Consider the following 11,855-nt stretch of genomic DNA (forward strand, 5'->3'; position numbering starts at 1 on the left):
CTCCACAGAACTCAATGAGAACTAAGGAGAGGAGTTTAGGAGCTGTCAAAACACGTGCTGAAGTCCGTGTACTAAAGTGCATACACACTTTACTTACAGAAGAGGCTCAGAGGTTATTACTCAAACGCTAGTTCTTCTTATTTTAAGCACAACAAATTCGATGACAAGAAACTTTTAAAGTTCAAAAAAAAAAAAAAAAAAAACCAACCTAAAAATGCAGACCCAGGACAACAGCAGAAAAGAATGATGACATGTAAAGGTGAAAGACAAAACCTACAGAACTGAAGGGTTGTATGGCTAAGGAGCAAGAATTCTAAATATTTGAATTATGATACAACATAGAAATTAATGTTTATAATTACGACCCTGGTTCATCAAAAACAATAACCATAAAAACAGGTTAAACTACTTTAGGTCTGACAAGGTGGAAATAGATAACATATTTTATAAAAAGAATCAAACAGTTAAAAATTGAGCATTACACGTATAAAGACTTAACTTTCTACTACTTGCAGAATAAACTTTTTTGAAATAAAGCATTCCCAAATAACACGAGGCCTGCTAACTCTACGTTACGAAACACTGTCAGACATTAACCAGCTCCGGTGACTACAGGTCTCACCACAATTATGTTACACATCCACTCTGAAAGGAGGCTGGACCCAATGGTCATTAGCTGATTAGTGGTAACAACTATTCATGGGACACCATGGTCAAGGATACTGTAACGGGCTACTTACCATTCTTTAACAGACTTCCATAGGCCTCAGGGTCCCTGGTATGAAAATTGGCTCATATGTGAGATCATTTCAGGAGGCTTTTATGATACTTAGTAACTATATGTTGTGAGATTTAGAGCAGCACAGGAGAGTGAAAAGAACATTCATGGGTCTGTTGGGTACACACAGCCCTAGGTTTGAATCCCTGCCTTATGCCTTATGAATTACCAGCTGTATCACCATAGCACATTATGCTTGGAAACTCCCCTTCTTCATTTGGATAATATCCTCTACTTTCTATGCTTCTTATGAGGAATAAATCAGGCAATACATCTAAAGTGCCAATGTAGGTTTTCAAAAAACTAGCTATTATGACTATCAGATGGGACAATGAAAAGGGAACAATCTTAATTCATGCTAGCACAAAATTTGTGAGATTGTATACTGTGTTAATGACAGAAGAAAAAAAATGTCTGCAGAAAAGGGCAGGCAGGTTCACAAGATGGAAAAGTCACAGTAGAAGCCCTTGGACTCATAGGTTGGCTCATGGAAAAGTAGGTTAAAGTGAGAACCCATTAAGAAAGTCTACACATGCTCTGTGAAGACTTCAATTTAGCAATTAATGCAAATAATCTGGTAAAAGTCCAGGCCTTCTTGTTGAGGAGAGGTCCACTCACTGGAGCTCTGCACTTATTTCCTTACATCAACAACACCCACACTGCAATGTCTGGGATTGCCAGAATCAGTCACTGTAAAGTAAACCAGGAACAGAAAGACATTTGGAAAGCAATTCCTTCCAGATTTTTAGGATTCACCCCACCAATCTTTTTGGTTTACTTGCCCAAATGAATTCAATAATAGTTTCTTTAAATTAAAAAAAAAAAAACCCAAAAAACAAAAAACCTCTCTTTATGGGGTCTTTCCAAAACATTAAAATTAGCTTTCTCAAGAACAAAAACCCTTTCCATAGTCATGTTTTATTAATTTATGCAATAATTTAAAAAATTACTTAACAATAATGTAAACAGATTTTGGAACAAACACAACTAGCTTTATTTAGCTAAAGATATAGCAGAACTGGAAGAAGTGAAAGTGCCAATATAGTGGAGGATCACACATTTCTTTTCTAGTTAATGTTGGTATCAGTCAGTGGGTTTTATAGAAGAGAATGCTGATAATTTAGCAATCGGTTGATTCAATGATACTGCCAAAGAAGTTAATGCCTGAGTCATTCTAATTTGTCATAACCTGATTTCTGATTTCAAGTCATAATTTGACATGAGAGAAAAACAATTTAATGTTTAAAACTTCTAAGTTTAGAAATAGACCCCATCCACACCTTCAAACTCTCTGATTTTACTTATAATACTGGCCTGGAGTCTGGAGCCTGCTTTGGATTCGGTGTCTCCCTCTCTCTCTCTGCCCCTACCCCACTGGGCTCTGTGTCTCTCTCTCCCAAAAATAAATAAACATGAAAAACATTTTTTTTGAAATTTATCCTTTTTTTTTTTTTAATGTTTTATTTATTTCTAGGAGAGAGAGACAGCGTGAGCAGGGGAGGGTCAGAGAGAGAGGGAGTCACAGACTGAAACAGGCTCCAGGCTCTGAGCTGGCAGTCAGCACAGAGCCCGACGCGGGGCTCGAACCCACGAACCGCGAGATCATGACCTAAGCGAAAGTCGGACGCTCAACCAACTAAGCCACCCAGGCGCCCCATGAAAAACATTTTTTAATTTAATTTTATATTTACTTATTTTTGAGTTAGAACATGAGCGGGGGAGGGGCAGAGAGAGAGGGAGACACAGAATCTGAAACAGGCTCCAGGCTCTGAGCTGCCAGCACAGAACCTGATGCAGGGCTTGAACCCAAGAACCGTGAGATCATGACCTGAGCCGAAGTCGGACGCTTAACCAACTGAGCCACCCAGGTGCCGCTAAAAACATTTTTAAAAGACCTGGACACCAAGGAATTTGCTAAGATAGAAAGTTCCTCTCCACCCCCCCCGCCCCACCCCACCAAAAACTACATGGATATGGAGCTACAGTTACCAGCATACCCATGAGGATATGGCACAAAAGTAACCAAACTATTCAGATCAAATCTTGGCTAAAGTGAACTGCTCCTTTTAGCACACTGTTAGAAATAACATGTATCAGTCTGTAGGACCAGAGAGGAATAGAACCTAAGCCTTGACTCTTGTTTATCATCAAAAGAAAAAAAAAAAGTCCTCAGAGGGTATTTTCAGACTTTAAGCAATAAAAGAATAGAAGTCAGACCTCCTTTCCTAACTACTGTTATCTTCTACTTGCCAAACATTTTTTCACCATATTATCCCCAACTTTTAAAATTGATTTGTAGAGTTATTTACTATCTACTCCCCTTGTCTCCAGTAAAAGTCGCCCAACTTCATAAGGGCAGACAGGGAGCCAGTCTCTCTAGTTTCCCAGCCCTTAGAACAGGACCTGCCAAACTGAAGAGGCCCAGGAAGCATCTGCTGAATGAATGAATGAATGAATGAATGAATGAATGAATGAATGAACAAATAAATCAATTCCTCCTGCACTGGTATGACTGTCCCCTTTTCATGATCCTCCATCATGAATGTATCGATTTTGTGACTGATTAAGAAGTTAAAGTGGGAATGTCTGGTGAATGGATCCTGGGTAGGCAGATGGAGGCAGGAGGTGAAAGATAATGACTGTCGATAACTACAAAACAGAGATGCAGGCATTTAACTCCGCTAAGTATATGAAACAAGACTCTAATATGGTGACTGCTCATAGACTAGACAATTTACTTGCAAAATTATAAGCCATCTCTCACACTCCAAAACACTTTTGTTAAATAGACTGCTTCATGGCAGGAGTATATGTGGAGATGAGGGTTTCAAACACAGTAATTTCTGTAATAGAATATGTGTACGTGTATAGTTTTTTGATGAAAAATTAAGATTTAATAAATGTTGCAACAAATGCTAGTATTTAACCATTATAATCTACACTGTATATAAAATAGCCAAGCCATATTATAGCACTTATTAGAGAACTATCTAGTCACAAATACTGATACTTAAAATTCTGTGATTTAGTCAGTAAGGCTGACTAAAGAATCAAATCAGAACTTCTAGTCTCTAAGGCATTCTGAAGTATGCTCAAAAACAGAACATAATGACAAAACTGATGTGTTAAAATGTTAATGGAAAAAGGACAATATCCATAAAAGAATATCCACGAAGAAATAAATACCCATGAAAGAAGTACCATAAACAAAATTCCATCCACACACATAAAGAAAGTGTACACTGCATTTACAACTTGTAATACATCTGACTAAGCAGGTGAAATATTCATAATTCAGCAGAATTGCCTGTAAAATGCATTTGTTATAAAGTTAATACCTGATGTTCTGGCTGCGAGTTAGGTCAGCTTGTAAGAATAAAGATGGCCACTGCGACTGGGTAGCACCCATGGTAGCATGACGAAAGCTTATCAATTGTAGGGAGGAAATGAGAAAATTTCTTTGTATAAAATAATACAGTATTTCATCTTTAAATTACTGATATAATTTTCTATTAATGAAAATTGATCTGCCAGAGCTACTGCTGACATACCCAAAAGGTCAGGATGCCTCTCTTGAAGGATAACTTTAGGACTGCATATCTCCACACTTGCCTCTTGCATGAACCCTCATCAATAGGAATTTTTGAGGAATGTCATCATCAGTTCACAAAAAACCAAATTACCAGGATTTTAAGAACAGAAGTATTAGTAGCATCTGTTTATTATATACCAGCCACTGTTCTAAATCTTTCCATACATTATCTGATTTGATCCTTTCAATGACCCATTACACAACAGAGATACAGTATTAGTATCTGGATTGACAAACCTACCCTACTTAGAAATTTCTTGAGGTCTTACTACTTTTGACTAAGCTTTATGTTATTTGATATACCAAGACAGGCTATTCTTGAGCCATGACCTCTCCATGCTAGGTAGCATAAGAAGCCCATTTTCTCCTCTAGGATCACCCAGTTCGCAGCACTTACCTTGCAAGACACTGCTTAGCTTCTGATTATCTGAGGTAGAGGTGTACTAGAGACTGTGCAAATATTCCCAATTCTGCATTCAGTGCCATTACATTGGTAACTGAAAACTGGCCACGATGGGAGTGTTTTACACAATAGAAATTGATAAATCAGGGCCTTTTTTTAATTGGAGAGCTAGTTGTTAAATATTTACTCAAAGGCCACTGATCTGGGGAAATTTGTAGTCTATTAAGTTTGTCAGGTCCAATTCAGACTCAGGTAGAATGAGTTCATGTCTCCCAATCATTTGAACCCAGTTATTAACATTACCTTTAGGTATCCAGGGCTCTCAGGAGAGAGGCAACCCATTCTCATAATTGCTCTCTTAGATCTAGAGTAGACTCTCTCCCTATTCATTTCTACAATATGACTCATCCTTAAACATCAGAAACTTTTTAATCACTGTAATTCATCCTAAGATGCCACTGAGAACTAGACTCACCATTACTTTACTATTAAGAATAAAGAACACTGTCAATTACATTGATAGAACATCAACTGTATGTTGCATCCTGATGGCAGAAATACTGAAATTTTTTAAATGTGCACATTAAAAACTGATGGGAAAAAATCATTCCTATCTTGCTTACTATCATTTTCCAATCTCAGAATCTTTGTTACCCATCTCCCTTCACTCGACTCCTAGATCTGTCACCTTAATGGTTTCCCCAGTGCATATTTATACTCACAAATATCTTTATCTATATACTATAAACAGAAATAAATTCTGTTCTATAATAGGGAAAATTCTAACTCTTAGATTAAATACAGAATAGAAAAGGAAAACAATAAAGTATAGGAATTTGGTAGTGGGAGAGAAAGGAGCATGAAGAAGTAGAATGGGAGGCTTCTCTGAGAAGCAGAAGACCAAGGAACAGAAGAAGAGGCAAAAAAGGTTATGTGTAAAATCGCCTGAGCAGCATATATTACTGTAAAGCTGGTTTTAATTTTATGGTGGGGAATAGTTTATTACTAGGATGAACATTCAAATCTCCCCCCAAACTGCTCTCACTGCTTTGAGAAGACATGAATCTAGCCTAACGTGACTAATACGACATGACACAAATCTGGCCTAACTTCCCTAACTAGCATTATGAAGAGGAATAAAACATATTTTCTGTCTTTTAGAAAATCACCGACTAAAGTCCAATCATACTTTTGAGGTATCTCAACTTTTATGAACATTATTAAAAAACTTGGAAATGATTCTACTTACTCTCCATCCACTTCTGGTCTTCTACACACACAATGAAACTTGCCACCAAAATCAATATAAAGATCATTCTCCACAATATGAAAGATTCGTCCAATAACTAGTTTATCCTTGGCAGGTCCCATCTGTGTAAGAGGAGAATGTCTCAGCATAGATGCAAAGGATTCCTCTTTTTTTGGAGAGCCCTAAAAATAAAAGGAGATATTTACATGCATATAATTCAATATAAATATATGATAGATATAATAAAATCTTACAGAAGAAAATTTTAAAAGTTAATGTGCTGTATATTTACATTTTGTAGCAATACTAAAAAATATTTAAATGGAATTTATTTATTTATTTATTTTGGGGGGGGCACAAGTGAGCAAAGGGCAGAGAGAGAATCCTACAAGGGTCTGAGACAGAGAGAGAAACGGGGCTCACCCGAAGCAGGACTCGAGCTCCTCCAATGTGGATGCAAACTCACAAACCGTGAGATCATGACCTGAGCCAAAGTCAGATGTTTAACCAACTGAGCCACCTAGGCGCCCCTGGAATTTTGCTTTAAAAAGTTAGATATTCTCTTCAACTTCCTCTTCCTCCCTTTCCTTGTTGAAGAAGAGACCAAGAAAAGTCCTTGATGGGAGATGATACAGATGTGGTGGCTCAGAATAGAATCTGGAATGTGAACAAACTAAGGAGTATCCTTAGACAAAACCTCCTAGCATGGGGACAGAAGGAGGCCAGTCTGAGCATGTGAGTATGGTATTCAAGAAGATGACTAACTTTATTCCTAATATTGATCATCTGCCAAAAAACAAAACAAAACGACCCACAAACAAACAAAACCCCTTCAAATTCAAGTTTAATTAGAGTGACTAAGCAGTACGGAGGTTCCTCAAAAATAGAATTACCATATGATCCAGTAATTCCACTACTGGGTATTTACCCAAAGAAAATGAAAATATTAATTCAAAAAGATACATGCACTGCTAGGTTTACTGCAGCATTATTTACAATAGCCAAAGTATGGAAGCAATCCAAGTGTTTGGTGATAGATGAATGCATAAAGAAGATGTTGTATATATATACAATGGAGTATTACTAAGTCACAAAAGAATAAGATCTTGCCATTTGCAACAACATGGACGGAATGCAGAGCATATAATGCTAAGTGAAACAAGTCATATGGAGAAAGACAAATATCACATGATTTCACTCATATCTGGGATTGAATGATTTCACTCATATGTAAAATTTAAGAAACAAAAATGAAAGAATAAAAAAAGAAACAAACCAAAAAACAGACTCTTAAATAAAGAGAATAAACTAGTGACTGCAGAGGGGGTGAGTGGGAAGATGGGTGAAATTGATAAAGGGGATTAAGAGTATACTTATCATGATGAGCATTAACGTATAGAGTTGTTCAATCATATTGTACACCTGAAACTAATAGAACACTGTATGTCAATCATGTTAATAAAAAATAGCCCCACAAAAGGGTTTTTTTAATTTAAATATAGAATAAGATAAAAATGCTTAAGGGCCCTTCAGTTACCAGGGTGAACATGAGTCTTTATTATGTAACATTTTTAAATAGCCTTGTTATAATTTTCTTCTTTTTCTTAAAGTAAAATTTCAAAGGAAAAATAGCTTCTTGTTTGGCGCTGCTCATTTTCCAGGAGTATTTTTACATACTGAATTTACTTGAACCAATAATGCAGGCTCCTTACTTTTTTTTTTTCTTTAACTTACAAGCTTTTTTCCAAACACACACTTTTTCCGAAATCCATGAGTACAGACTTGTACCTTCTACTCATCTTTAATTTGTGCATAGGGTATGTGCATTCTTTGGCTCTAACTAAGGGAATTACTAAGTTTCTATTAGTGAGAACTAATTACAGAAGGATACTAATAATTTAATCTACCTACATCCTGTATTTGGAGTAAGTTTTATGTCTGTTATTTAAGAGACAATTATTAAGAGTTTGATAGAATACTTCCCTTAAAAACTATAAAACCATTCTTATGACTCATTTTTAATGCATGTAGTACTCCAAGGATTACAAACTCAAATGCCAGGCTGGGTGGGGACTTGGTAAGCAGAAGAGGTACCAGGCTAAATGGTACAGCCACTACTCAGCTCTAGCTGCAATTGCAATTCTGCTCCGGTGTTGCCACATCTTTTGATTTTCCAAGAAAAGCCAAAAATCCAAGTATTAATGTAAAATTTCTAATTTTTCAATGTTTGTACATTGAAAAAAAGCCTTTCATTTTATAAATGTGGTAAAACACACTTTGGCCCAAAGACCAAAGCTTATGACCTTTGCCTCAAGAAAGACAGAGTCAAAGGAAATGAAAGTCAAACCTTTGGGTGATGCCTAGTCCTTTAGATGCTAGAAGGAGGGTATGGTGATGGATTTGTTGCAGTGAGTTGAAACACTGGGAAAGAATCCTGAGTACCTAAGTGTCGATCTAAACAAAGACAAGTCAGAAGATCTAGAAAACCTTGAAAAAATAGTTCTTTCTTGCAGAGAGCCAAGGATGAAACCCATCCTACAGGCTCACTGTAGACAAAGGCTAGGAGTGGCCCTCTGGAGGCAGTGCAAACAGCAATACCAACCCAGCAGTGACAAGAGCAGCTACTCCCACACTCTGCTAGCCAGCCACTATGTCATCCACAACTGCTGCCACCAAAGCGGCTGAAAAGAGCACTGCTCAAAGGAAAGGCAGAATATCAACGCCCGCTGGATCTCAACATGCAAAGAGGGCCCCTCCCCCTTCTCCCCATGACCTGCTTTCCCAGTACCTCAACCTCACTCATGTGGTTGACAGCTCTTCCTTCCTCACTCCTCCCTCTCCTTCTCCTCTTCCTCCCCTTCCCCCACCACTTTGGAAGACTTTCAATTGAAGTCATGGTCTAATTAAAACAGCCTTAGATGACAGGAAGATCCAGTAGTAAATCTAATGGTTAGACACTTATTGAATATAATTTAGACACCACAAGGGCCTGTTCCTAAAATAACACAATCTCCTTCATAACTGTGAAGAGATGTTTGGGCTAAAATTAGTACGACAGTAAAAGGTATTTTCTAAGTTTTCAGAAAATAACTGAGTGTTATCAACTAATTATTTAATAAGATCTCGAGACTTTTAATTCTGTTGTAAAATATTTATATTATAAACTTTACAAGGTTATGAATAGTTATTTTATATTGAAGTATAATAGACATATAACATTAGGTTATGGCATTAAAACAATTTCAGGTATACAACACAATGATTTGATATTTGGGTACACTGTGAAATAATCATAATAAGCCCAGTTAACATCCATCACTATACATACTTACAAAACAATGTGATGAGAATTCTTAAGATATCTTCCAGATATACAATAAAGTATTATTAACTATGGTCACCATGCTGCATTCCCTTGACCTATTTATGTTTTAAGAGCTAAGTGTGCATCTTTTGACCTGATTTACTCCCCCCACCCCCCAAAATCCTACTTCCAGCAACCCCTATCTGTTCTCTGTATCTATGAGCTTCTTTTTTTAAATGAGATTTTGGGGTTTTGTTTGTTTAGATTCCACATAGAAGTGAGATCATATACATTTGTCTTCCCCTCTCTAACTTATTTGTTAGATAATGACCTCGAGGCCCATGAATGTTGTTGCAAATGGCAAGATTTCCTTCTTATCCATGGCTGAACAATTTATGGCATTCCATTGTATATATGTATATATATATATACATATATACACCATGTTTTCTTTATTCATCCATCAATGGACACTTAGGTTATTTCCATATCTTGGCTATTATAAATAACGCTGCTATGAACATGGCGGGGGAGGGTGCATACATCTTTCTGAGTTAATGTTTTGACTTTCTTCAGATAAATACCAGAAGTGAAATTATTAGGACATATAGTAGTTCTATTTTAATGTTTTTAGAAACCTCCATACTGTTTTCCCTAGTGGCTGCACCAATTTACATTTCCACCAACAGTGTACAGGGTTCCTTTTTCTCTACATCCGCACCAACAATTTATTATTTCTTGTCTTTTTGATAATAGCTATTTTAACAGGTGTGAGGTAATACCTCACTGTGGTTTTGCTTTGCACTTCCCTGATGATTAATGATGTTGAGCATCTTTTACGTACTTGTGGGCCATCCATCTGTCTTCTTTGGAAAAATGCCTATTTAGATTATCTGTCCATTTTTGGGGGTTTTTTGTTGTTTTTGCTACTGAGTTATAGGAATTCCTTATATATTTCGGACATTAACCTCTTATCAGATATATCACTTATAAGTACTTTCTCCCATTCAGTAGGATGCATTTCACTTTGCTGATGGTTTCCTTCCTTTGCTGTAAGAAGCTTTTCAGTCTGATGTAGTCTGATGTAGTTTATTTTTGCTTTTGTTGCTTTTGCTTTTGGTGTCAGATTTTAAAAAATCATTGACAAGACCTATGTTGAAGACCTTCCCACCTACATTTTCTTCCAGGAGATTTATGGTTTTAAATCTTACGCTCAAGTCTTCAGTCCATTTTGAGTTAATTTTTGTGTATGTTGAAAGACAGTGGTCCAGTTTCATGCTTTTGCATGTGGCTGTGCAGTTTCCCATCACCATTTATTAAAGAGACTGTCCTTTCCCCTTGGCATATTCTTGGCTCTTTTGTCATAAATTAAACATATATGTGTGTGGGTTTACTTCCAGGCTATCTGTTCCATTGGCTTATGTGTCTGTTTTTATGCCAATAACATACTGTTTTGATTACTAACAGCTTTGTAATATAGTTTGAAAACAGGGATTGTCATGCCTCCAGGTTCTTTTTTCTCAAGATTGCTTTGGCTATTCAAGATATGAATTATACACACACACACACACACACACACACACACACATCTAATTATATACATATAATTGTATATATACACACACATATATAATGTTTATTTTTGAGAGAAAGAGAGCAAAAACAAGTCAGGGAGGGGCAGAGAGAGAGGGAGACAGGATCCAAAGCAGGTTCTGTGCTGACAGCAGAAAGCCAGATTCAGGGCTTGAACTCACAAATTATGAGATTGTGACCTGAGCCAAAGTCAGACGCTTAACCAACTGAGCCACCCAGGCAGCCCATGAATAATTATAGTTCAAAGAAGATTTTAAATTCAAGTAGTAATGGTATTGGTTTTTGTTCCACTATTTTTGCCTATATTTTGTTACACTTTACAATGGAAGTCAATGTATTTTCAGTGAAAGAAATGATTTTACCACAAGCACAAGATCCCTGGATTAACACTGTAATTTGCTTTTAAATTGTACACTCCTTACACTGTTTGGACACAATGTCAGGTAATCAGACAAAGCTCTCCTTCAAATCATAATCCAGAAGCATTTCTGAATTCCTCATTGACTTGTCAAACGTCTTCTAAAAACAATAAATGTAGCAATTCCCTCAATCCACAGTGACAACCACTATCGTTAGCTCATCTTACGCTGAAGCAGACTACAGGGACTGCAGGCACACTGTCACCTGCTGGCTGTATCATGCAGCTTAGTGTCTAACCCTGGTTATGGAAAATGTTGCTATAAACCTCATTCATAGAGTTGTCATAGATAAGCAGGTACCTAAGAGTTGACTGCTTCCTTTAAAAACTGATTACAGAACAGGGGCCCCTAGGCAGCTCAGTCAGTTAAGCATCTGACTCTTGATTTTGGTTCAGGTCATCTCAGGGTTCGTAAGTTCGAGCCCCATATCGGGCTCCTCACTGACAGTGCAGTGCCTGCTTGGGATTCTTTCTCTCTCTCCCTCTCTCTCTCTCTAAATGTATTTAATAAAAAAAAA

General features: G+C 37.0%; 1 protein-coding gene across 3 annotated transcripts in view; it reads right to left on the reverse strand.

Moving 5' to 3' along the window:
• Positions 1–11,855, reverse strand: part of MRPS28 (mitochondrial ribosomal protein S28) — a 106,230-nt gene that overhangs the window by 76,133 nt on the left and 18,242 nt on the right. For 2 of the 3 annotated variants that reach the window (XM_077774305.1, XM_077774312.1), the window contains exon 2: positions 6,023–6,204. In XM_077774305.1, the coding sequence (XP_077630431.1) occupies positions 6,023–6,204 (182 nt within the window). Of the gene's footprint in view, positions 1–4,116; positions 4,204–6,022; positions 6,205–11,855 lie in introns of all 3 variants that reach the window. The other variant, XM_077774296.1, reaches the window with a different exon arrangement.

Source organism: Crocuta crocuta, unplaced genomic scaffold, assembly GCF_008692635.1.
Source record: "Crocuta crocuta isolate KB4526 unplaced genomic scaffold, BGI_CrCroc_1.0 scaffold81, whole genome shotgun sequence".
Lineage (NCBI taxonomy): Eukaryota > Metazoa > Chordata > Mammalia > Carnivora > Hyaenidae > Crocuta > Crocuta crocuta.